Below are 24,062 nucleotides of genomic sequence, written 5' to 3' on the forward strand. Positions count from 1 at the left end.
CACATGGAAGTTCCCAGGCTAGGGGTCCAATCAGAGCTGCAGCCACGGCAGCAGCACCTCGGGATCCAAGTGGTGTCTTTGACCGACACCAGAAGTTGCCACAACACCGGATGGTTAACCCACCAAGTGAGGCCAGAGATGAAACCCACATCCTTCTGGATACTAGTCGGGTTCATAACCACTGAGTCACAACAGGAACTCCTTTTTTGTGTCTTTTTTTTTTTTTTTTTTTTTTTTTTTTTGCCTTTTTAGGGCCACACCCCTGTCATATGGAAGTTCCCAGGGTAGGGGGGCAACTTGGAGCTACAGCTGCTGGCCTACACCACGGCCACAGCAATGTTGGAGTCAAGCCTCATTTGTGACCTACACCACAACTCAAGGCAATGCCAGATCCTTAGCCCACCGAGCGAGGCCAGGGATCAAACCCACATCCTCATGGATACTAGTCAGATTCATTACCAGTGAGCCACAACAAGAACTCCTGTTTTTTTTCTCTCCATTTTCTATGAGCTTTTCAAAAGCGGAGGCCACAGTAGGTGCTCAGGTAGTGAATGAATCCCCAGTGGGTCTGCCCGACACCCCTGGACACCATGCGGCCTAAGCCCTCTCCCATCCCCTGCCTGCCCAACTGAGAGGGTAAGTGCTTTAACATCTACCCGGTAGGGGCTGCTCCCTTCAAGTGTGGCTCCCTTTCTGGTCAAGGTCAAGGGACACGGTGCAGTGTCATATTTATTTATTTATTTATTTGTTTGTTTATTTTTTTTCCCACTATATAGCAAGGGGGTCAGGTTCAGTGTCATATTTAAAAGTGGGAGCTCTCTGGCTTGAAGGGGGCTCCTAATGCCAAATCTTGGACAATGTGAGCATCTAAAAAAATAACAGTAACCATGGGTTATAACCTATTGAAAAAGAGAAGAATCCATGACTCCATATTCATATGAATAAATAAGCAAATAAGGAGAAGCGAGAACCCCTTTTTCAAGTAGAAACAATAGTAAAATTAGAAAGCAACCACCAGGACCGCTAAGTAATAACAGATTCCAACAAGAATCAATAGGCAGGAAAATTTGATGCGAAACAAGGTATTACACGTTTCAAAGTGTTGCTCCAGAGACACTTATTATTATTTTTTAATCTATTTTTTATGGCTGCTCATGCGGCATATGGAGGTTCCCAGGCTAGGGGTCAAATCGGAGCTGTAGCCGCCAGCCTATGCCAGAGCCACAGCAACGCAGAATCCGAGCTACATCTGCGACCTACACAACAGCTCATGGCAACCCTGGATCCTTAACCCACAAGCAAGGCCGGGGATCGAAACTTCGTCCTCAAGGATGCTAGTCAGATTAATTTCCGCTGAGCCACGATGGAAACCCCCAGAGACAATTTTCATTACAGATAGAAAGCCAGTAACCTTACAGTGGAGACACCTGGCAGGTACCCTTGTCACTAAGTGACCAAAGTTAATATCACCAGGAATAGGACAAATTGAGATGGATAGCTCCTGAGTGATGCTACAGAGAAAGACACAGCATCACTTTTGTGGAGTTCCTGCCAAAAATTCATGCAAGGAATCTCATCATGGGGAAACATCGAACCTAAACTGAGAGGTGTTCTCCCAAATAACTGAGAGCGTACACTTAAAAAAAATAAGATCCCGGAGTTCCCGTCGTGGCGCAGTGGTTAACGAATCCGACTAGGAACCATGAGGTTGCGGGTTCGGTCCCTGCCCTTGCTCAGTGGGTTAACGATCCGGCGTTGCCCTGAGCTGTGGTGTAGGTTGCAGACGCGGCTCGGATCCCGCATTGCTGTGGCTCTGGCGTAGGCCGGTGGCTGCAGCTCCGATTCGACCCCTAGCCTGGGAACCTCCATATGCCGCGGGAGCGGCCCAAAGAAATAGCAAAAAGACCAAAAAAAAAAAAAAAATAAGATCCTAAAAGACAAAGAATGGGGAGCTCTTCCAGATTAAAGGAGTCGAAGGAGGTGAGTGAAGGCAACACGTGATCCAGAATTTTCTTGGCTGTGAAGGACGTTATGAAGATTAAAATCTGAATAAGGTCAATAACCCCTGTACGGGATTGATACTAGGTTTGTATCAATCGTATTGATGTTCATTTCCCAGTTTTGATCATTTTCCTGTGGTCATGGACGAGAATGCCCTTATTTTACAAATCACACACTGAAGTGCTGTGAGGTAAAGGGCATCGCTGTAATTTACTCTCAGATAATTCAAATCAAGATCGATTGAGAAGGGATTATAGAGAAAATGCGATAAAACGTTAACAATTGGGGAATCTGGGTGAAGAGCAGATGGAAATTCTCTATCATTCCTGCAGTTTTTTTGGGGGGGGTTGTTTTTTTTTCGTTTTAGGGCTACACCCCAGGCTATGGGTTGAAGTGGAGCTGCAGCTGCCGGCCTACACCACAGCCACAGCAACCCAGGATCCAAGCCTCATCTGCAACCTACACCACAGCTCACAGCAATGATGGATCCTTAAGCCACTGAGCAAGGCCAGGGATTGAACCCCTGTCCTCATGGATACCAATAAGGTTCTTTTTTCAATTTTTTCTTTTTTCTTTTTAGGGCCACACCCGAGGCATATGGAGGTTCCCAGGCTAGGGGTCAAGCCCAACCTGTAGCCACCGGCCTATGCCACAGCCACAGCAATGTGGGATCCATGCCTCATCTGCGACCTACACCACAACTCAAGGCAACGCCGGATCCATAACCCCTTGAGCAAGGCCAGGGATTGAACCTGTGTCCTCATGGGTACTACTCAGATTCGTTTCCACTGAGCCATGATGGGAACTCCCTCCAATAAGGTTCTTAACCCACTGCGCCACAAGGGGAACTCCCCCTGCAGTTATGGTTTTAATAAAAAAAAGTTGTGTTTGTTTAAAGTAGGGACTCTCTTGGAGTTCCCGTCGTGGCTCAGTGGTTAGCGAATCCGACCAGGAACCATGAGGTTGTGGGTTTGGTCCCTGGCCTTGCTCAGTGGGTTAAGGATCCGGCGTTGCCGTGAGCTGTGGTGTGGGTCCCAAACGCGGCCCGGATCCCGCAGTGCTGTGGCTCTGGCGTAGGCTGGTGGCTACAGCTCCGATTCAACCCTTAGCCTGGGAACCTCCATATGCCGCGGGAGCAGCCCAAGAAATGGCAAAAAGACAAAAATAAATAAATAAATAAATAATAAAGTAGGGACTGTCAAATCGCCTGGGGGCTCCAACCCTGGCCTCACCCCTCCCCAGCTGAGTGACTTAACCTCTCCCTGTCTCGGGCTCCTTTGTAAACTGGGTTTACTAATCGTGCCTGCTTCCAGGATTGTGAAACAATTTATTGGGTTTACATTAGAAGCATTGGGCACAGTGCCTAGTATGGAATAAAAGATGGATAAATACTGGGCTAGGGAGACCTGAGTCCTCCGAAGTCCCCAAGGACACTCCCTCTGAGAAGCCTGCTTCTTCTCCAGGTGAGTGAAACCAAACCAGTGATGACCTCACGGGGTCCAGAGACCCCACCTCCTGGCCACAGGGAGGGGCCTTGCGGTCAGTTTCTAGAAAGGGAGCCACCCTCTGCCAGCAGAGCCTCTCACTGGCCCAGCTGGTCCCTGTTCACCTGCCCGAGGGTCCAAAACACCAAAGAGCACCCAGGCAGGTCCCTGTGGGATCCTGGCCCACAGGAGGTGCCTTGCCCAAGAATAGCTGCTCAGTAATCACGCTTGACGCAAGCCAGGATCTCAGGTTGGACCCCTCGCTGACTCTGGGGTGGGGCAACCCTCGCTCCCAGTCTGTTTCCCCACCTGCAGAGTGAGGGTAGGATTAGGTCAGTGGGTCTTCTTGTTTTGTTTAGTTTTGCTTTTTAGGGCCACACCTGTGGCATATGGAAATTCCCAGGCTAGGGGTCAAATCAGAGCTGTAGCTGCTGGCCTACACCACAGCCACAGCAACACAGGATCCGAGCCGCATCTGTGACCTACATCACAGCTCATGGCAATGCTGGACCCTTAACCCACTGAGCAAGGCCAGGGATCAGACCCGCATCCTCAAGGATACTAGTCAGATTCGTTACTGCTGTGCCACAACAGGAACTCCAGTGGGGTTTTTTTGTTCTGTTTTGTTTTGGGTTTTTTGGCCACACCTGCAGTTTCCTGTGGTATAAAGAAATTCCTGGAGTTCCCACCGTGGTGCAGCAGAAACGAATCCAACGAGGGAACCACGAGGTTGCAGGTTCAATCCCTGGCCTTGCTCAGTGGGTTAAGGATCCAGCGTTGCCATGAGCTGCGGCTCAGATCCTGCATTGCTGTGGCTGTGGTGTAGGCCAGCAACTGTAGCTCTGATTCGACCCCTAGTCTGGGAACCTCCATATGCCACGGGTGTGGCCCTAGAAAGACAAAAAAGACAAAAAAGAAAAGAAAAGAAAAGAAAGAGATTCCTTGGCCAGGGATCAAAACTGTGCCACAGCAGAGACCTGAACCACTGTAGTGACAATGCCAGATCCTTAACCCATTGAGCCACCAGGGAACTCCAGGCCAGTGATGTTTAAACCATCTCAAACCGCAGTAAACTTTCTTCAAATGAAAGTCGGCTCTGAGACTGGATAAGCAACGAGGTTCTACTGTACAGCACAGGGAACTATATCCAGTCTTTTAGGATAAAGACCATGATGGAAGACAAGAAGGGGAACGTATGTATGTATATGGCTGGATCATTTTGCTGTACAGCAGCAATTGGCCCAACATTGTAAATCAACTATACTTTAATAAATATTTAAAATATTTTTGGAGTTCCCGTAGTGGCACAGTGGTTAGTGAATCTGACTAGGAACCATGAGGTTGCAGGTTCGATCCCTGGCCTTGCTCAGTGGGTTAAGGATCCAGCATTGTCATGAGTTGTGGTGTAGGTTGCAGATGCCGCTCGGATCCCAGGTTGCTGTGGCTGTGGTGTAGGCCGGTAGCTGCAGCTCCAATTAGACCCCTAGCCTGGGAACCTCCATATGCCGTGGGAGTGGCCCTAGAAAAGGCAAAAAGACAAAAGAAAAAAAAAATTATAAAAAGCTCACTGTGAGGCACATCCTGCCTTATAAAACAGCGAGAGGCTGGGCTGCCATGGAAGAGACCAGAGCTGGCCTAAGGTTTCCCTGTTGGGTGTTTTCTGGGGGCCCTTCCTGCCCTGAGATTTGATTTCCAGGCCCCCATGAACTCCTGTCCCTGGATCCCTTGGCCTTCCCTGGCCCGCTGTCCCAGACAGCTCCATAAGCCAGGTGAGGTGCCACGTTGCCTGTGGGTCCCTCTACCAGGTGGGAGTGATAATCAGGGCATCTCTTTCAGCATCGTCAGGCACCTTATCTTGTCCCAGCTCTTCCACCCGTCACATGCCCTGTGCCATTTCCTTATGACTGCTTGTTCCTTCTGACTCTACTTATTCCTATTATATTTATGAGAGGCTTCCTTTGAGCCCGGCACTGTGCCAAGTGCCCAAGACCTCTTGGCATAGTCTATAGTCTCCCAGCCCTTTTCTCCCACCGCTAAATAAACCAACCACCCCCCGAAGGATCTGCACTTTGATCACATCAATGTCTTTATAACTTCAAATTTTCCTTTTCATAATAACCCTTCCCAGTAAGGGGGAACGATGGTACAGAAATGGTCAGCCCCATTTTATTGATTTATTTTTATTACTTTTTTTTTTCTTTTTATAGCCGCACCTGTGGCATATGGAAGTTCCCAAGCTAGGGGTCGAATTGGAGCTGCAGCTGCCAGGCTAAGCCAGAGCCACAGCCACGCCGGGATCAGAGCCACAGCCACACCGGGATCAGAGCCACATCTTCGACCTATGCTGCACCTTTTGGCAATGCTGGATCCTTAACGCACTGAGAGAGGCCAGGGATCAAACCTGCATCCTCATGGAGTTCCCGTTGTGGCGCAGTGGTTAACGAATCGGACTAGGAACCATGAGGTTGCGGGTTCGGTCCCTGCCCTTGCTCAGTGGGTTAACGATCCAGCGTTGCTGTGAGCTGTGGTGTAGGTTGCAGACGCGGCTCGGATCCTGCGTTGCTGTGGCTCTGGCGTAGGCTGGCAGCTACAGCTCCGATTAGACCCCTAGCCTGGGAACCTCCATATGCCGTGGCAGCGGCCCAAGAAATAGCAAAAAAGACAAAAAAAAAAAAAAAACCTGCATCCTCATGGATACAATGTTGGGTTCTTAACCTGGTGAGCCATGATGGGAACTCCCAGCCCCATTTTAAAGCTGAGGAAATGGACTGATTTCCCAATTGCCCAGGGGCTACCCCTGGTTGCTGGGTGTGGTGTTCCCTGACGCCCTTAATCCTCCCCATCTTAGGCGTTAGGTAGTATTGTTGCTATGTTGCAGGGGAGGAAATTGAGACTCTGAGAGGTGAGCAAACTTGCCCAGTATCACACAGTTAGTCCCTGGGGGAGGACGACTTGAACTCAGGTTGGTCTGACTCACGGGCCATGCTCTCACCTGCCACCCATGCCAGGCACAACCCTGGGCTTCTTTGGAGAAAGATGTGCTGTTTCCCACAGGCTGTTCCTCCCGTGGGGAATCCTGGGCCCTCCTCCCCCTCCTCTTCCCTCCTCCTTTGAAATCAAAGGCAAATGGGAGGGGCTGGCAGACAGTGTCCCTGCACTGGGCTGGGCTACAAATTGTTGTCCTGTGTACCGTACGCATCCTTTGTGAACCTGTTATCTCACAAAGTGCTGTGAGGTGTGTATCTTTTGAATCAGAGCTACAGCTGCCAGCCTACACCACAGCCACAGCAACACGGGCTCTGAGCCTCATCTGTGACCTACGCCACAGCTCACGGCAACGCCGGATCCTTAACCCAGTGAGGTAGGCCAGGGATCGAACTCTCTTCCTCATGGATACTAGTGGGATTCGTTTCCGCTGCGCCATGACAAAAACTCCAGAAAATCAAGATTCTTGATGTGGAACAAAAGAGATACTGGGGGAATAGAGAAGAGGTTAAGTAAAAATCTGGTGCTGAATCTGAACTGGAAGTATCAGTATGAATTTATCAAGTGTTCTTTCTATTTAACTCTATATATCAGATGCGCGTATGTGTGTATTGTGTGTATGTTGACAGAAGCAACGGCAATATTAATCAAGATGATTTTCCGATTTGTAAAGTAGGAAAATAAAGTAGTACTGTTAGATTCAACAGTAAAACATTGGTGAATTCACTTGGCTAAATCTGCTAAGCATGCCTGCTTCCAAGGATTGTTGTAAAGTGGTTTGTTTTTTTGTTTTGTTTTTGTCTTTTTAGGGTCACACTCAGGGCATATGGAGGTTCCCAGGCTAGGGGTCGAATCAGAGCTACAGCTGCCGGCCTACACCACAGCCGCAGCCACACCAGATCCAAGCCAAGTCTGCGACCTACACCACAGCTCACGGTAACGCCAGTTCCTTAACCTACTGAGTGAGGCCAGGGATCAAACCTGAGCCCTAGTGGATACTAGCTTACTGCTGAGCCACAACGGAACTCCTCTCCAGTACAAATTTTTATTTTATAGTAACTTTAATTTCTTTTTTGTTTTATTTTTAGGGCCACACACGTGGCATGTGGAGGTTCCCAGGCTGGGGGTCCAATCGGTCGGCCTATACCATGCCAGATCCGAGCTGCATCTGCGACTTACAACACAGCTCACAGCAATGCCGGATCCTTAACCCACTGAGAGAGGCCAGGGATCAAAGCCGCATCCTCATGGATCCTAGTTGGGTTCATTAACCACTGAGCCACAATGGGAACTCCTAAATTTTTTAAATTAAAAACATTTTATTGGAGCGTAGTTGACTTACAATGTTGTGTTAGTTTCAGGTGTATAACAAAGTGGATCAGTTATACATATAACTATATCCATTTTTTTCCCATATAGGTTATTACAAACTATTGAGTAGATTTCCCTGTGCTATTCAGTAGGTTCTAGTTTATCATCTATTTTATAGTGTGGTGTGTATATATCACTCCCAACCTCCCAATTCCTCCCTCCCCGCAATGGTTTTATGTACGGTAACCATAAGATTGGTTCTGAAATCTGCGTTTGCTTCTGTTTTATAAATAAGTTCTTTTGTATCATTTTTAGTAGATTCCACATATAAGCGATATCATATGATATTTATCTTTCTCTAACTTCACTCAGTATGACAATCTCTAGGTCCATCCATGCTGCTACAGGTGGCGTTATTTCATTCTTTTTTATGGCTGCATAACATTCCATCATTATACATATACGCCACATCTTCTTTATCCATTCCTCTGTTGATGGACATTTGTGTTGCTTCCCTGTCTTGGCTATTGTAATAGTGCTGCAATGAACCTGGGGTGCCTTCTTGACCTCTCAATGATCGGTGATGTTCAGAGCTTCGGCCCTGGCCCTTGACTCTTCTCCCAGGAGAGTCCTATTGCCCCTCAAGAGCTTAGGCAACATCTGATGCTGACGGCTCCAACCTCTCTCACTGCTCGCCTCTGTTTCTCATGAGCCAGATCTGTCTAAGCATCTGCACAGCAAGCATGAATTTCCCCTGCCCTTCCCCCAGCACGTCCACCCCAACCCAGTCACAACACCACTTCGAGTCACCCTCCCGGCCTGTGCCTCCCTGCGTTTCTTGAATAGGCTGGTGACACCACTTCCACTCAGTCACCCTAGAGAGAAACCAGACCACCATCCTTGCCGCATCCCTCTCCCTCACGCCCCCAGCCAACCAGTCACCATATCCCTGTGACCTTATCACCTTAGCTCCCCTGCATCCTCCCTCGCTTCCCTCCGCTGTGGCTTCAGTTCAAATCACAGCATCCCCCTCCTGGGCAATGGCAAGGGCGTCCTGCCTGGTCTTCCTGCCTCCAGCACCTTCTAATCCAGCCTCCATGAGGAAGGCAGAGAGAGCTTTCTAACACGTCATCACGACCAGGAAGCTCCTCTGCTCAGAAACTACCATGGCTCCCCAGTGCCTTCAGAACAAAGTTCAGACTCCTTTTCTTTTTTGGCCATGCCCATAGCACATAAAATTTCCTGGGCTGGGGATCGAACCCGTGCCCCAGCAGTGACCCAAGTCACAGCAGTGACAATGCCTGGTCCTTAACCATTAGGCCACCAGGGAACTCCCCACACTCTTTTCACATAGACCTTCTAGATCGGGCCTCTGCTTCCTCTGCTCTCTCAGCTCTCACCACCCTCCCTGGGCTCTGGCTCCTTTGGATTCCGAGTCATCCACACCCCCACACTCTGGCTCTTGCAGACCCCTCTGCTGGAAACCACCCCCTATCCACTCCCCCCAGCTTCAGCTTGTCCTTCTATACCAGCTCACATGTCACTTTATTTATTTATTTATTTTTTGGCCTTTTTTTTTAGGGCTGCACCTACGGCATATGGAAGTTCCCAGCCACAGCACAGCAATGCCAGGTCTGAGCCGCATCTTCGACCTACACCACAGCTCATGGCAACGCCAGATCCTTAACCCACTGAGCGAGGCCAGGAATCGAACCCACATCCTCATGGATATTAGTTGGGTTCTTAACCTGCTGAGCCACAATAGGAACTTCTGATTATCTCTGTATTTGAGGCAACTATGTATTAAATTGTGAACTTTCAGGACAGGGATATGCATCTTTCATGTGGCCCCACAGCACCAGAAGTGATGGCCTGTGCACGTAGGTCCTTCATAATTGCTGGCTGAAGGAACGGAAGTGAAGTGAGGATGAGGAGCCCAGGAGAAAGCAGAAAGGGATGAAGGCCTTGCACACTCTGACCCCCAGGAGCTTCCCATTAGACCCCGTCCTGAGAAGTCAGATTCTGCAAGATCATTAGCAGGGCCTGCATCTTTGTCTGACATGCCCTCTGCTCACTCAGCCTCTCCAAACCCTCCCCATCCAAGCTTCCCTGGCTCCCTGGCCCTGAGAACCAGCCTCCACTCAGCCCACAACCTGTGCCGTGAGCTCCCGAGCTGGGCCGAGGGGCCCCCAGCTTGGGGAAATCCTGCCTTGGCTGGCCAGGACTGGCTTCCCCCTTGCGCCAGAAGACACATGGCTGCCACCTCATAGCTCAAGGTCACCTGTACTCATTTCCTTCCCAAGGAGGCCGCAAGTCCCAGTGGCCCCCTCCTCAGATCAGAAGCCACCTAATTAGTGTAATCATTACACAGCTGCCTCATGGCCTCTGGGCCCTCCAATCACCTCTCCCACAGAAGCAGGGTGATTTTTTTTTTTTCCAGTTACTTCCCTGCTTTTATCCCTTCCAGGGCTCCCACTGCCTGCAGGGCAAGGTCCTCCTCCCCCTCCTCCTGGCTCCTGAGACCCTTCGTGCTTGGCCTCTGGGGCCCACCTGCCCTCGCATTTGCTCACATACTGGGTTCCAACAATGTTCGACCTCTAGCAGCTCCTCCAATGATCCGCACAATCTCATGATGTTACCATGAGATTCTTTCCACGTGGAATGTTCTTACTTTCCTAATCCAGCTGGCCAACTCCTATTCAACCTTTGAAACCCAACGTAAGAATAAGGGTTGGTAATTTTTTTTTTTTTTTTCTGTAACGGTCCAGATAGACATATTTCAGGCCTTGTGGGCCATACAGTTTCTGTCATGATGACTCATCTCTGCCTTTGGAGAAATCGTAGACATGTAAACAAGTGGTGCTGTGTTTCCAATAAAATGTTCTCTCCAGGAACAGGTGGCAGGCAGGAGAGTTTGCCCGCCCCTGCTCAAGAATCATCTTTTCATAAAGCTTCCCCCAGGACAGAGTCCAACCACGCCTTCTCAGAATGCCCTCTGTACCTTAAACATTTTTTTTATTACTCAATGAATTTATTACATCTATAGTTGTACAATGATCATCACAATCCAATTTTATAGGATTTCCATCCCACAACCCCAGAGCATCCCCCCACCCCCCAAACTGTCTCCTTTGGAAACGGTAAGTTTTTCCAAGTCTGTGAGTCATTGCCTATTCTGCAAAGTTCACTGTGTCCTTTTTTCAGATTCCACATGTCAGTGAAAGCGTTTGATGTTGGCGTCTCATTGTCTGGCTGACTTCACTTGGCATGATAATTTCTAGGTCCATCCATGTTGCTAAAAATGCTGGTATTTCGTTCCTTTTAATGGCTGAGTAATATTCCATCATGTGTATGTACCACATCTTCTTTATCTACTCCTCTGTCGATGGACATTTAGGTTGTTTCCATGTCTTGGCTATTGAAAATAGTGCCGCAACGAATATTGGAGTGTACCTTACATATTTTATCATCATGCAAATCCCAACTGCAATGATTCTACACTTGTGATGATTGAATGGGCTGGTGGTTGTGCCACCATCTCTCACCTGGGTTTCAGCAGTAGCTGCCTCATTGGTCTCCCAGCCTCTGCCTTGCCTTGCAGCCCGTTCCTTCCAAACAGACACAGTTTCTTAAAATCTAAGTGGATCAGGTTCCTCCTGTGCCCCAAACTTCCCATGGCTCCCCATTTCCCTCAGAGTGAAAGCCAAGGTTGAAAAATGGTCTATAGTGTCCTGCAGGCCCCGACAGGCCCTTGACCTCATACCGACCAAGCTCCCTCACATTCTACTTCAGGCACAGCGGCCTCTTTGCTTTTCCTGAAACAGGTGAAGGAGACTGCTGCCTCAGGGCCTTTGCTCTTGCTTTTCCCTCCATCTGGAATGCCCTGCCCTGGGTTATCTATCACAGCGCTTGCTCTCATCTCCCTCTTTTTTTTTTTTTTTTTTTAAATGTCTCTCTTCTCAATCAGGCCTTCCCTGGCCACTTTTTAAAACTGCAGTCCTCCGAGTTCCTGCTGGGGCGCAGTGGGTTAAGAATCCAACTGCACGGCGTTCCCATTACGGCTCAGGGGAAACGAATCTGACTAGCATCCATGAGGATGCAGCTTCAATCCCTGGTTTCACTCAGTGGGTTAAGGATCCGGCATTGCCGTGAGCCGTGGTGTAGGTCACAGACACAGCCCTGAGCTGGCATTGCTGTGGCTGTGGTGTAGGCCAGCAGCTACAGCTCCGATTCAATCCCTAGCCTGGAAAATTCCAGTTGCTGTGGGTCCGGCCCTAAAAAGATGGAAAAAAAAAATCCAATGGCTCAGGTCATTGCGGAGGCTTGGGTTTGATCCCTGGCCCAGGGCGGTGGGTTAAAGGATCCAGTTTTGCCCCAGCTGTGGCTCGGATGCAATCCCTGGCCTGCGAACTTCCATATGCAGTGGGTTTGGCCGTAAAACACAAAAACAAAAAATTGCAGTCCTCCCCGTTTCCCTCCCTGCTTTCACCCCACAGCCTATATCACCCACCAAACCACTGTATTTCTTCCCAACTTTTTTTTTTTTTCTTTTTAGGGCTGCACCCGAGGCATGTGGAGTTTCCCAGACTAGGGGTCCAATCAGCCCCGTCTGTGACCTACACCACAGCTCAAGGCAATGCCAGATCCTTTAACCCACTGAGGGAGGCCAGGGATCCAACCTGCATCCTCATGGATCCTAGTCAGGTTCTTAACCTGCTAGGCCCCAATGGGAACTCCTTTCCCAACTTTTTAATTATAAAGTGTTCAAACACACAGGAAATGGGAGGACCAGCACAAAGGCACTCATGTACGCAACCCCACATTCAACACTCTAGGTTTTTTGAAAGTAAGATGCTAATGCCACGATGCTTCACCAAACACTTTAGCAGAACACACTCTGTGCCTGACCTCTCTGCCTTGTGTATGGTCTGTCTCTCCCCCCAGGACTGTCAACATTACGAGGGCAGGATTTTTGTCTATTGTGTTTGTTGTGGTTTCCTTAGCACCAAGAACACTGCCTGAAACACAGCAGGTCCTCTGATAGTTTTGCGAAAGAAAAGCCAATTCCCAGAGTCACGTCTGGTTCTGCCTCTCATTAACAGGTGACTCTGCAAATCATTTCCCCTCAGGATTCTTTTTTTTTTTTTTTTTTCCTTTTTATGGCCACACCTTCCTGAAGTTCCTGGGCTAGGGGTCGAATCAGAGTGGTAGCTGAGACCTACGCCCCAGCCAGGGCAACATCCGATCTGAGCCACCTCTGCAACTTACACTGCAGCTTGTGGCAATGCTGGATCCTTAACCCCCTGAGCAAGGTCAGGGTTCCAACCCACATCCTCACAGATACCACGTCGGATTCTTAATCGACTGAGTCACAATGGGATAAGGTGGAGATAACAGTACTTCTTCTTTTTCTTCTTCTTCTTTGATTGTTGTGAAGATCAAACAAGATAAGAGGGTAAAATTGCACATGTGAGCATGTTTGTTAAATTTCCATTGAACTCCATGAGGCAGGGGACTTGGTCTAATCTGACCCTTTGGGCTCTGAGATGATTGTAGCTACAGGGCCTAGCACAGCCCCTCAAGAGAAGCTCTTTGACTTGAATTGATCCAACACAAACTCCAGCAGTATTCTGTGTTGGAGCAATTCTACTAGTAACTCCCTAACTTTTCTTTTTTTTTTTTCTGATTGCACCTACAGCATGTGGAAGTTCCAAGTCAGGGATTGAACTCATGCCACAGCAGCGACCCTAGCCCCAGCAGTGACAATGCCAGATCTTAATCCACTGCACCACCAGGGAACTCTTAACTCCCTGTTCTCCATTTCTTGTTTTGTCCACTCATTTAACAGTTTCCACCAGAAATACCCAGGGGAGGGGCACTCAACTCATCAGGCCTTGAGTCCATCATATTATTTTCTTCTAGGTATTTCTTTCTGCTCTATTTTATTGATTTCCTCTGTGGGTCTTTGCGTGGTTCTAATGATTGATCCAGATGATTGATCTGGCTCTCTTCCTTGGCCTTTTCTGCATTTCAGACTCAGTTGTGTGTCTGTTTCCAAACCTGCCTCGAAGACCCACCTTGAATAAGGGAGGGTACTTGCTAGGGAATGGGACTCATCCTGTTGAACCTCTGAGGTTTCTCAAGTCAGATTGCTCAGCAGTGGGTGGAATGCCTGCCCTTTTGCAAACTCCCTGATAACCATCGCCCTAACTTCAATTGTTTGGGGTGTGGAGGGCAAGATGTTTTCATTGCGAATTCTGAGTCTTCTTCACATTCTCTCACCTGTAAGCTGAAACTCCTGAACAAAATTTTAATCTGTTTCAAGGCTGTTTCTTCACCTGTAAAATATGAGTAAGAGTAACTACTATCCTGAGATGATGGGTGTGAAGTCAAGTTACTTTGTAACTGGCAAAGCTTGGTACAAATAGTAGCTACTGTGGTTAGTTTTACAACCTGTTTAGCTTCTTAATTAAATCCTGCTTCAGTTGCATTGGCTGCCTGGTCTGGGCACTGATATCTAGGACAGACAGGTAGACATATTCTTCTATTCACAGGAATGGCAAAAGGCAATTACCCTTCCCATAAGAATTTATCTAGATCTAGGTTTGGGGAATCGTTAGGGGAAGAAAAGTTGTCCAACCAAGCCTGGCAGGCTGGAGAGGGGACACGATCTTTTCAGTCAGAAGCGGATCTATGACTAAAACCCAGCCTCCTCCCTTCTCTTTAACGCACCTCATTCTCGGCATTACTAATCCTAACAACTGTCATTTATCCAAATCCCACTGTGTGCCCGTAGGGGGACTAATTTACCTCCAGTCATGACAACACTATGAGATATTACTGTGCCCAATTCTCAGATGAGGCGTTCAAAGAGACCATGTCATTTGCTCAAGTTTCTGCTAAAGATGCTAAGATATTTCCTGAGATCGGCTTGGGATAGGGCTGCCAGCTAACAAGGAATAATTTTTTAGCTTAACTATACTTAGCATTTTTTGCCTCTACTAAGAAATTATTGGGAGTTCCCGTCGTGGCGCAGTGGTTAGCGAATCCGACTAGGAACCATGAGGTTGCGGGTTCGGTCCCTGCCCTTGCTCAGTGGGTTAACGATCCGGCTTTGCCGTGAGCTGTGGTGTAGGTTGCAGACGCGGCTCGGATCCCGTGTTGCTGTGGCTCTGGCGTAGGCCGGGGGCTACAGCTCCGATTAGACCCCTAGCCTGGGAACCTCCATATGCCGCGGGAGCGGCCCAAGAAATAGCAACAACAACAACAAAAAGACAAAAGACAAAAAAAAAAAAAAAAAAGAAAAGAAAAAAGAAAAGAAATTATTGGCTGTCCAGCTGAAAACAGATTTCACTGGGTGTCCTGTATTTTTATTTGCTACATCTGGCAACCCTGGCTTGGGGGGTACCGGCAAAATCAAAACAGGTTACTGCTTGTTATGCCCTACAGCTCTGTCGGTTTTATTTTTATCTTTACGAGCTGTCATTAGGTTAGGATCAGACCTCATGCCTCCAACCGTTTTTTTTCGGAGGCGGAAGGCGGAGAACTGTGAGACTCCGACTTCCTATTAACATGTCTGCCCAAGAATGGTCACGTGCACCTTCCGCCCCGCACAGACATGGCCGCGCCCCGCCGCCGAGGATTGGCTCCAGCCCAAAGCCCGGCCTCCCTCGGTCGTGGGAGCCCCTTCCATTGGGCAGTTATAAAAGATGGCGGGGCCCCGCCCAAGCACGCCTCTCGCGAAGCACAGGCTTCGGTGATTGGCGGAGAGCAGGGCCGAGACGTCACGTGGCCCGGGGCTCGTCTGTTTGCGGAAGTAGAAGGAAGTAGAAGTGCTGAGTAAGCCGAGGTGAGTGACGATGCAGGGGAGGCGGGGCCAGGGGGCCCTTTCCCAAATCTCCCCGGCACCCTAGATTCTTTGGCCTCCACCGGGACCCTGTTTCGGCCCATACTCTTGTTCCCCGATTCTGAGGCATGTCCTCCATTAACCTTTGTTTGACCTCTGAGTGCCCCCCAGCTTCCACCCTTTGATCCTCCATCGTTCCCAGCTCCCATCTGGTGATGGCTCTTGTCTCATCTCTAACTTGCGTTCCCTCGGGGACCCGGGGACCCTTCTCAGTACCTCTTTCTTTCTTGAGTGCCTCTCGTCTATCCCTCACTTCCTGAGTCAACCTCTTCCAGTCGTCTCCCAACTCTCAGTGCCCCTTCGTGCTCCCAGCTTTCACTCTGGTTCCCATTCATTGTCCCCAGCTTCCTTCCTTCCTGTGCCTTTCTAAGTGCTCCCGACTTCACCTCAGTGTGTTCCTTGATCACCCACTTCACCTCTGTCTTCTGCGTTCCTCTCATCTGTCTCCCCTGTTCTCCATCACTCTCCCCATTTTTTTTTTTTTTTTTTTTTTTTGTCTTTTTAGGCCTGCATCCGAGGCATATGGAAGTTTCCAGGCTAGGGATCAAATCAGAGCTGTAGCTACTGGCCTAAGCCCAGCTGCGGCCACATGGGATCTGAGTTGAGTCTGGGACCTACACTACAGCTCAGGGCAAGCCTGGATCCTTTTTTTTTTTTTTTAAATTTCGGTCCTTAACCCACTGAGAGGGGCCAGGAATCGAACCCGAGTCCTGATGGATACTGGTGGGGTTCATAACCTGGTGAGCCACAACTGGAACCCCTTTCCCCCTGTTTCTAACTGCCTGCTTCTCCGTGCTTATTGTCTCTCCTGTGCCTACCCCCAACCCCCATGCTCCCTCCTTTCCCTATCCTAGTCACCCTGGAGTCTCCCTATCTGTTAATCCTGTGTCCACCTCCTGCTCCCACTGATGACCTGGAAGCTGGTGACAGGAAGCGCGTGGCCCGTGTGACCATGTGACTGGAACCAGCAGACCTGTGGGTGTGGGACAGGGAGGGCACAGGGCTCAGGGATCTGTGCCAGTTTTTTTAATGGACTACGCATGTGACCCCAAACAAATACCTTCCCTTCCCCTAAGCTTCTGGATCTTTCCCTTACCTGCCCTCTTACCCACCCAACAGGATGTCAGGCAGGTTCGGTTTAGCATTGCACATGCTCCACCCTTGGGCTGAGTGCAGTGTTTTTGTTATTGTCTCTGCTTTAAAATTTTCCTGGCGTTTGTAGGCTGTGTTCTATCCGAGTCTCAGTTTTCTCATCTGTGACAGGGGGATTGTATTTCCTGCCTTCCTAGGGCTGCTATGAGATTTAAAACTTGTGAAAAAGTGGAAAGCCAAACTTTGTAACCAGCGTGGTCCTGTACAAATGCGTGGGTTTGCTATTGTGCCATAGGCAGAAAAGGGAAAGGAATAGAATGAGAAATCAAGGAGGGAAAAACCAGTCTCTCATTTAGCATTTGGCAAATTTATTGTCTCTCTGCTATGAGTCAGCCTCTTTTATATACTCTCCTTGCCATTTATTCATTCCTTTCTCATTTATTTAACAAATATTGGTGAGGTGTTTACTCTGTGCTAGGCTACCCTCAGAGCCAGTGCTCTTCCCATGTAACAGAAGGCAGAGAGGGCACTTGAGTTGCCTGAGGGGTTGGAGCTGGAATCTGAATTTTGTACTTTCTAACTCCAGAGCCTGTGTAATCACTCTGCTCTGGGAGTGAAGCTCTGGGAGGGTCTCTGGCTTGTCTCAGGGCTCAGGGTACTTTTTTCTCCTTTTCAGGGGTTACTTTCTTGTTAGATGACAGTGTTCTCAGAGGGAGTTTCCTTCTCACTCAGCACAATGACATCCGCAAGACATAGAGGAAGGAGGAATTTAAATGCCGTGTGTGTGTGTGTGTGTGTGTGTGTGTGTGTGTGTGTGTGTGTGTTTGCACATTTGTACTGGGTGTGTGTGGAAGGGGTGGGGGGTTGTAGTGAGGGGATACTCCAGCCCCAGGGCCTTTGCACAGGCTCTTCCCTTTGCCTGGAAACCGCTTCATCTGCGTATCCATATGACTTTTGCCTTCATTTACTTTGTCTTTATTCAAAGTTAAGTTCTTGGTGAGGACTAGTCACCCTATCAAAAATTTGTCTCCACCTGGACACTTCCTATCACCCATTTCTGGTTCATTTTACTCCTGAACACCTATCAGTATTCAGAACCTGTATATATATTTTGCCTGTTTATCCTCTTTATTACAGCCCTCTCTAAAGTGAAGTTCTAGGAGGGCAGGGATCTTGTCTGTTCGCCAGTGTGTTCTCAGCAGTGGTAATGTTGCCTGCCACAGAATAGATCACTGATCAATATTTGTAGAGGGAATCATAAAACGGGCCACCCAGTATGTACCATGCCACCAGCCCAAAGATCTCCTAAAGCCATCAAGGTCCCCTGTGCTCGGGAACTTCAGCAGTAGTTCTGGGCAGTTTGCTCTCCATCCGTGGTCCCGCTGAGCAGAGTGAATGAAAGAGACGCCTTTTCCATTTCAGAAAGGCCATTTTGCCCTGACTCACATCAGTGACAGTGAGGGCCTTGGCTTTCGGGGAACAGGGGACTACACACCAAGCTTCACTCAGCCACTTTCCATTCAGGATTTTCCCCAAAGGCAGCTTGAGGATTACGACTCGTTGGGTTCAGATCCTGGCAGATGACATCACTTCTTGCCCCTCAGTTAACTGTGTGTAACTTGGGGAAAAGGATAGCTTCTCTTATGTGTGTTTTGAGAAATAAATATGATAATTACCCCAAAACTTGGTGGGGCATCTGGCGCTAAGCAGGTGGTGTTGGGTGTGTAGGGGCAGGAGGGCCGCCCCCCCCATTCCTCTCTGGCTTAGGGAAGAGTCTGGGACGAGCTGGGGTCCAGGTGAGCAGGTGGAGGGATGTTTGGTCTGGAGGCAGCCTTGGAGGCGCAGAGGCTCAGATGGAAGTTGGAAATGACATGTGACCTGATCCCTGCACTCATCCAGTCTCTCCTTGTGCACTAATTGAGCGCCCTTGTGCTCCGCGCAGGCCCTCTGCCTAGTGTTGTCTGGAGTCTATGGAAGAAAGTACAGGTCCAGCCGCCAGGCCACGCCTCCCATTTCCTCTCTCTCTCGTTGCCTCATATGCCAAACAGGGATAAACATCTCATGGATATTTGTGAGCTTCCAGGCAGCTAGCAGCCATGAAGGCTCTCTGCCAGCCAGAAAGCAAGGTGGCCTCGTGAGAGGATGTACCTTGGGCTCGCGTGCTGGGCGCAGATGGCGAGGGCTCCAGGAAGGAAGCCCGCAGGGGACAGGGCAGGCGGGGTGCTTGACTGGACCCCGTGTTCTCAGCCTGTCTTGCCAGCGCGGCGCATGGGGGGGACTGCGGCTGCACCGGAGGCCATCCTGTGCCAAGCGTTCCAGTCACGGGACATCCTATCATGAGCTGCCGGGGCTGGTGAAGCCTGATTTCCAACTCCAGCAGAGCTGCGTGTGCTCCCAGTATCCCCCAGGTGGCCAGCTTCCTGCCCTGCTGCCCGTGGGGTCCTGTCACCCCTCGCCCCCACCCCCAGCCAGGCTTCATTAAACAGAGAGCTTGAAGCGTTTCCCTGCCTGGAGGGCAAAGGAGCTCACCTTCAAGCACTGAATTTTCCAGAGCAGAGCTCACTGCAGGAGTGAGCTCCCCCGAGGTTGCTGTTGTGGGCAGAGTGGGTGGGGAGCGGGGTGTGGTCTGTTACCACCCTCCCCGCGAAGAAGAGAGGAGGGAGGGGCCCCTCCAAGTTGTTGGCTCCTGGGACCTTTGGTTGGTTCATTCATTTGTTCTCATTCATTCACCAGCCATTTATGAAACACCCACTGTGAGGCAGGAACAGTGTGCTCAGTGCTTGGATAAACCCATAAATGGGGGAAGGGGACACCCCCTGCCAATATGTAGAGCGTCGTCACTGGGTAGGTGCTTAGTGGGGTTACACTGGGCGGGTGGGGCCCAGAGGAAGAAGCAGGTGCACCGAGGCCGAGAAGAGACAGGGTGTGATTCTTGGAGGCAGAGGCGCATGATGAGTCTGGAAGGACAAGAAGAGATTTATTCACTTATTTGACTGCGGGCTCTGGGACAGGTGACAATGGCAGGGATAGCCCAGAGGGGGCAGTGGTGGGGGCGGGGTTGTGTGTGCCCAGACCCTGCTCCCCAGCCCAGTGCCCATCCCTGCAGCTGTGCCAGCAAGACCGGGGGCTCCAGCGTCAGAGGTGGTGGGTTGGGAGGAAGGGGACAGAAATAAGGCCGGTCTGTTGTGATCGGTGCAGGATGTGGCCCTGGGTTTTCATTTCCTTTCTTCCACCTCGTGACAGCAGTGGCTACAGTGGCCAGCATCCCACTTTCTCTCCATTGTGTCATTTCATTCTCGTGCCCACCCTGGAAGGCTGGAGGAGAGCCAGGCCTGTCCTTTCTGGGGCCAGGCTGCTGTCAAGGGGAGTTCCGGGGGCTGGGGGGGGGGGTGCTGGCTGCCACCCCTGGGGCCCTGAGGAAGGGGGTCTTCCTTCCACCCTGCTGGACTCCCGCTGTGACTCTCCTCCTTAACCCAGGTGGGCCCTTGGAGCTGGGCGCTCCCGACCCCCACCTCCTCTGAGTGCCTCTCCTGATGCTGAGGCCTGCCCTTTGGGAAGCCTCTGTGCTGCTCTTGTGAGCCGGCCCTGATTCCCCCCACCCCACCCCCACCCCCACTCTCCAGATACAGGCCCACGGGCTCAGCCTACAGTTCTGCCTTCTTTAAAAGATATGTGATCATTTTCTATACCATTTGGAAAATAAGGGAAAGGAAAAAAAAAATTGCTTATAAACCTAATACCCTCATCCAGCCTTCGCATTTTGGTATGTTTTCTATCAGTTTTTGGTTTGTTGGTTTGGTTTTTTGCTGTGCATAATTTTCACTCATGTTTTAAGAGGCTTTCTCTGGGCCAAGTCTTGTCTTAGGGTTGAGTGTGCAGAAGTGAAGCTTCTTAAGAGCTTTTGCCCTAGGAGTTCCCGTCGTGGCACAGTGGTTAACGAATCCGACTAGGAACCATGAGGTCGCAGGTTCGATCCCTGCCCTTGCTCAGTGGGTTAAGGATCTGGCATTGCCATGAGCTGTGGTGTAGGTTGCAGACACGGCTCGGATCCCACGTTGCTGTGGCTCTGGCGTAGGCCGGGGGCTGCAGCTCCGATTCGACCCCTAGCCTGGGAACCTCCATATGCCTCGGGAGCGGCCCAAAGAAATAGCAAAAAAGACAAAAAAAAAAAAAAGAGCTTTTGCTCTTAAGAAGCTCTGAATCCAGGAGTTCCTGTTGTGGCTCAGTGGGTTAAGAACCTGACTAGGAGTTCCCGTTGTGGTGCAGCGCAAACGAATCCGACTAGGAACCATGAGGACGTGGGTTCCATCCCTTGCCTCGATCAGTGGGTTAGGGATCCAGTATTGCCGTGAGCTGTGGTGTAGGTCGCAGACGCGGCTCAGATCCCGAGTTGCTGTGGCTCTGGCATAGGCCGGTGGCTACAGCTCCGATTCAACCCCTAGCCTAGGAACCTCCATATGCCTTGGGTGCAGCCCTAAAAGGACAAAAGACACACACACAAAAAAGAACCAGGCTAGTATCCATGAGGATGCGAATTCAATCCCTGGGCTCGCTCAGTGGGTTAAGGATCCAGCATTGCTGCAAGCTGTCAGGCAGGTTGTAGATGTGGCTTGGATCCTGCATTGCTGTGGCTGTGGCATAGCCTTTAGCTGCAGCTCAGATTCAACCCCTAACCTGGGAATTTCCATGTCTCAGGTACAGCCCTTTAAAAAAAAGCTCTGACTCTAGAGCCAACCCAATCTTGGCTCTTTGTAGTTCTTACTCCTCCACCTATTAGCTGTGTGACCTTGGGCCCATTTCTTTCTCTCTCTGTCTCTCTTTTTTTTTTTTTTTTTTCCACTTTTAATGATTTTCATTTTTTCCATTATAGCTGGTTTACAGTGTTCTGTCAATTTTCTCCTGTACAGCAAGGTGACCCAGTCACACATACATGTATACATTCTTTTTTCTCACATGATCATGCTCCATCATCAGTGACTAGACACAGTTCCCAGTGCTGCACAGCAGGATCCCATTGCTTATCCATTCCAAATGCAATAGTTTGCATCTATTAACCCCAAATTCCCAGTCCATCCCTCCCCTCCCCCTCCCCCTTGGCAACCACAAGTCTGTTCTCCAAGTCCATGAGTTTCTTTTCTGTGGAAAGGTTCATTTGTGCCATATATTAGATTCCAGATATAAGTGATATCACGGTACTTGTCTTTCTCTTTCTGACTTACTTCACTTAGTATGAGAGTCTCTAGTTCCATCCATGTTGCTGCAAATGGTATTATTTTGTTCTTTTTTATGGCTGAGTAGTATTCCCTTGTGTATATATAGCTTATCTTCTTAATCCAGTCATCTGTGGATGGACATTTAGGTTGTTTTCATGTCTTGGCTATAGTGAATAGTGCTGCAATGAACATGCAGGTACATGTGTCTTTTTTAAAGAAAGTTGTTGAGTTGTATAAGTTGTTTGTATATTTCAGAGATTAAGTCCTTGTCTGTTGCATCGTTTGAAACTGTTTTCTCCCATTCTGTAAGTTGTCTTTTGGGGTTTTTTTTCTGGTTTCCTTTGCTGTGCAAAAGCTTTTCAGTTTGATGAGGTCCCATGGGTTTATTTTTGCTTTTATTTCTGTTGCTTTGGGAGACTTACCTGAGAGAACTTTGTTTGTTTGTTTTGTTTTGTCTTTTTTAAGGGCTGTACCCAGAGCATATGGAGGTTCCCAGGCTTGGGGTCAATTTGGAGCTGCAGCTGCCAGCCTACACCACAGCCAGAGCAACACGGGATCCAAGCCTTGTCTGTGACCTACACCACAGCTCATGGCAACACCAGATCCTTAACCCACTGAGCGAGGCCAGGGTTCAAACCCGCGTCCTCATAGACACTAGTCAGGCTCATTAACCGCTGAGCCACGATGGGAACTCCCAAGAAAACATTTGCAAGGTTGATATCAGAGACTGTTTTGCCCATGTTCTCTTCTAGGAGTTTAACAGTGTCTTATCTTACATTTAAGTCTTTAAGCCATTTTGAGTTAATTTTTGTGCATGGTGTGAGGGTGTGTTCCAGTTTCATTGATTTGCATGCAGCTGTCCAGTTTTCCCAGCAACACTTGCTGAAAAGACTATCTTTTTTTCATTTTATATTCTTGCCTCCTTTGTCAAAGATTAACTGACCGTAGGTGTCTCGGATTATTTCTGGGTTCTCTGTTCTGTTCCATTGGTCTGTCTGTTGGTTTTGGTACCAGTACCACACCGTCCTGATGACTGTGGTTTTGTAATATTGCCTGAAGTCTGGGAGAGCTATGCCTCCTGCTTGGCTTTTTGTTCCTCAGGATTGCTTTGGCAGTTCACCTCTCTGTTTCTTGATTGTCTCGTACGTAGATTGAGGATAAAGATGGTACCCCTTTCTTAGGGTGACCATGTGGGTGAAATGACCTGTATGTATAAAGCCTTTGGAGCGAGGCCAGAGCTCAGGGGCACGTGAGTGTTTGGTGTGTGTTATGACCTGTACGGTCTGGCAGGAGGATCAGGGCTTTTCCAAATAGACAAGGAGAGGAAAGAAAATCTGGGTGGATGGATCGGTACAGACAGGCAAGGAGGTGTGAAGCAGCTTTCCTTCTGGATTCATGCGTGGTTTGGAGCCGACCAGGTGGGACTGATGGGAGAGGCTGCACTGGGAGCCAGGGGCTTCGCAGGCCCAACCTGCAGCCTAGAGCAGCCCCGAGAGCGTCGTGGACCCAGTGCCACTGAGCCTGCGACGGTGCCACGTGTCCTCCCTGAATTGTTATAACCTTTACAATAGCGGCTTTGAATGACCACGGGGTGTCTCTGGGGTTGTCGTGTCATACAGTTTCCCTAGTGATGTTGGCGATGCTTCCGTTTCTGTGCCCAAACCAAAATTGTGATAATGCCTCTTGGTGTGCTTGCTGTGTCTTCTGTTTGGGGAGGTTCTTCTCCCAGGACCAAGTCCCATGCCTTCACTTGGGGGCTCTCCCGTCGCCCCTGGCTGTGGAGGGAGGGATGCAGGTACCCCAGCGCCTCTGTCCTTTACCCTCCTAAGTACGGAATAAAGAAGGAACGTGACGTAGGTCTAAGCATCCTCACGGATGTTCTCATTTACTCCTCACAACCCTCGAGAAGTGAGCATTTGTCTGCATTTTAAAGGCGGAGAAACCGCCTCCCAGGGTCTGTTTGTACCGCATCTTCGGAGGACAGACGGTCAGAGCGCTTCACTCAAGTGCTCCAAGCCTCAGGCTCCTCACCTGCAACAGGGAGTTGATCAAACTCCAGAGGGGTTGGTG

At 49.5% G+C, this 24,062-nt stretch overlaps 1 protein-coding gene across 30 annotated transcripts in view; it reads left to right on the plus strand.

Annotated features, from left to right (window-relative positions):
* PLA2G6 (phospholipase A2 group VI) overlaps window positions 1-24,062 on the plus strand; it is a 92,770-nt gene that overhangs the window by 13,195 nt on the left and 55,513 nt on the right. For 11 of the 30 annotated variants that reach the window (XR_014803054.1, XR_014803062.1, XR_014803058.1 and 8 more), the window contains exon 1: window positions 15,584-15,630. The exons of 12 other annotated variants lie outside the window; for them this stretch is intronic. Coding sequence is in view for 2 of the 18 variants with exons in the window: in XM_084955345.1 (XP_084811471.1) it covers window positions 16,401-16,427 (27 nt within the window). In the remaining 16 variants the exon portion in view is untranslated. Of the gene's footprint in view, window positions 1-15,583; window positions 16,428-24,062 lie in introns of those variants that run through there. 7 more of the 30 variants (XR_014803056.1, XM_084955345.1, XM_084955352.1 and 4 more) reach the window with 3 other exon arrangements.

Source organism: Sus scrofa, chromosome 5 (genome assembly GCF_054392235.1).
Source record: "Sus scrofa isolate SSC_HxYL_T2T_F1_AM1 chromosome 5, Sscrofa_HxYL_maternal_Yorkshire_Landrace_v2.0, whole genome shotgun sequence".
Lineage (NCBI taxonomy): Eukaryota > Metazoa > Chordata > Mammalia > Artiodactyla > Suidae > Sus > Sus scrofa.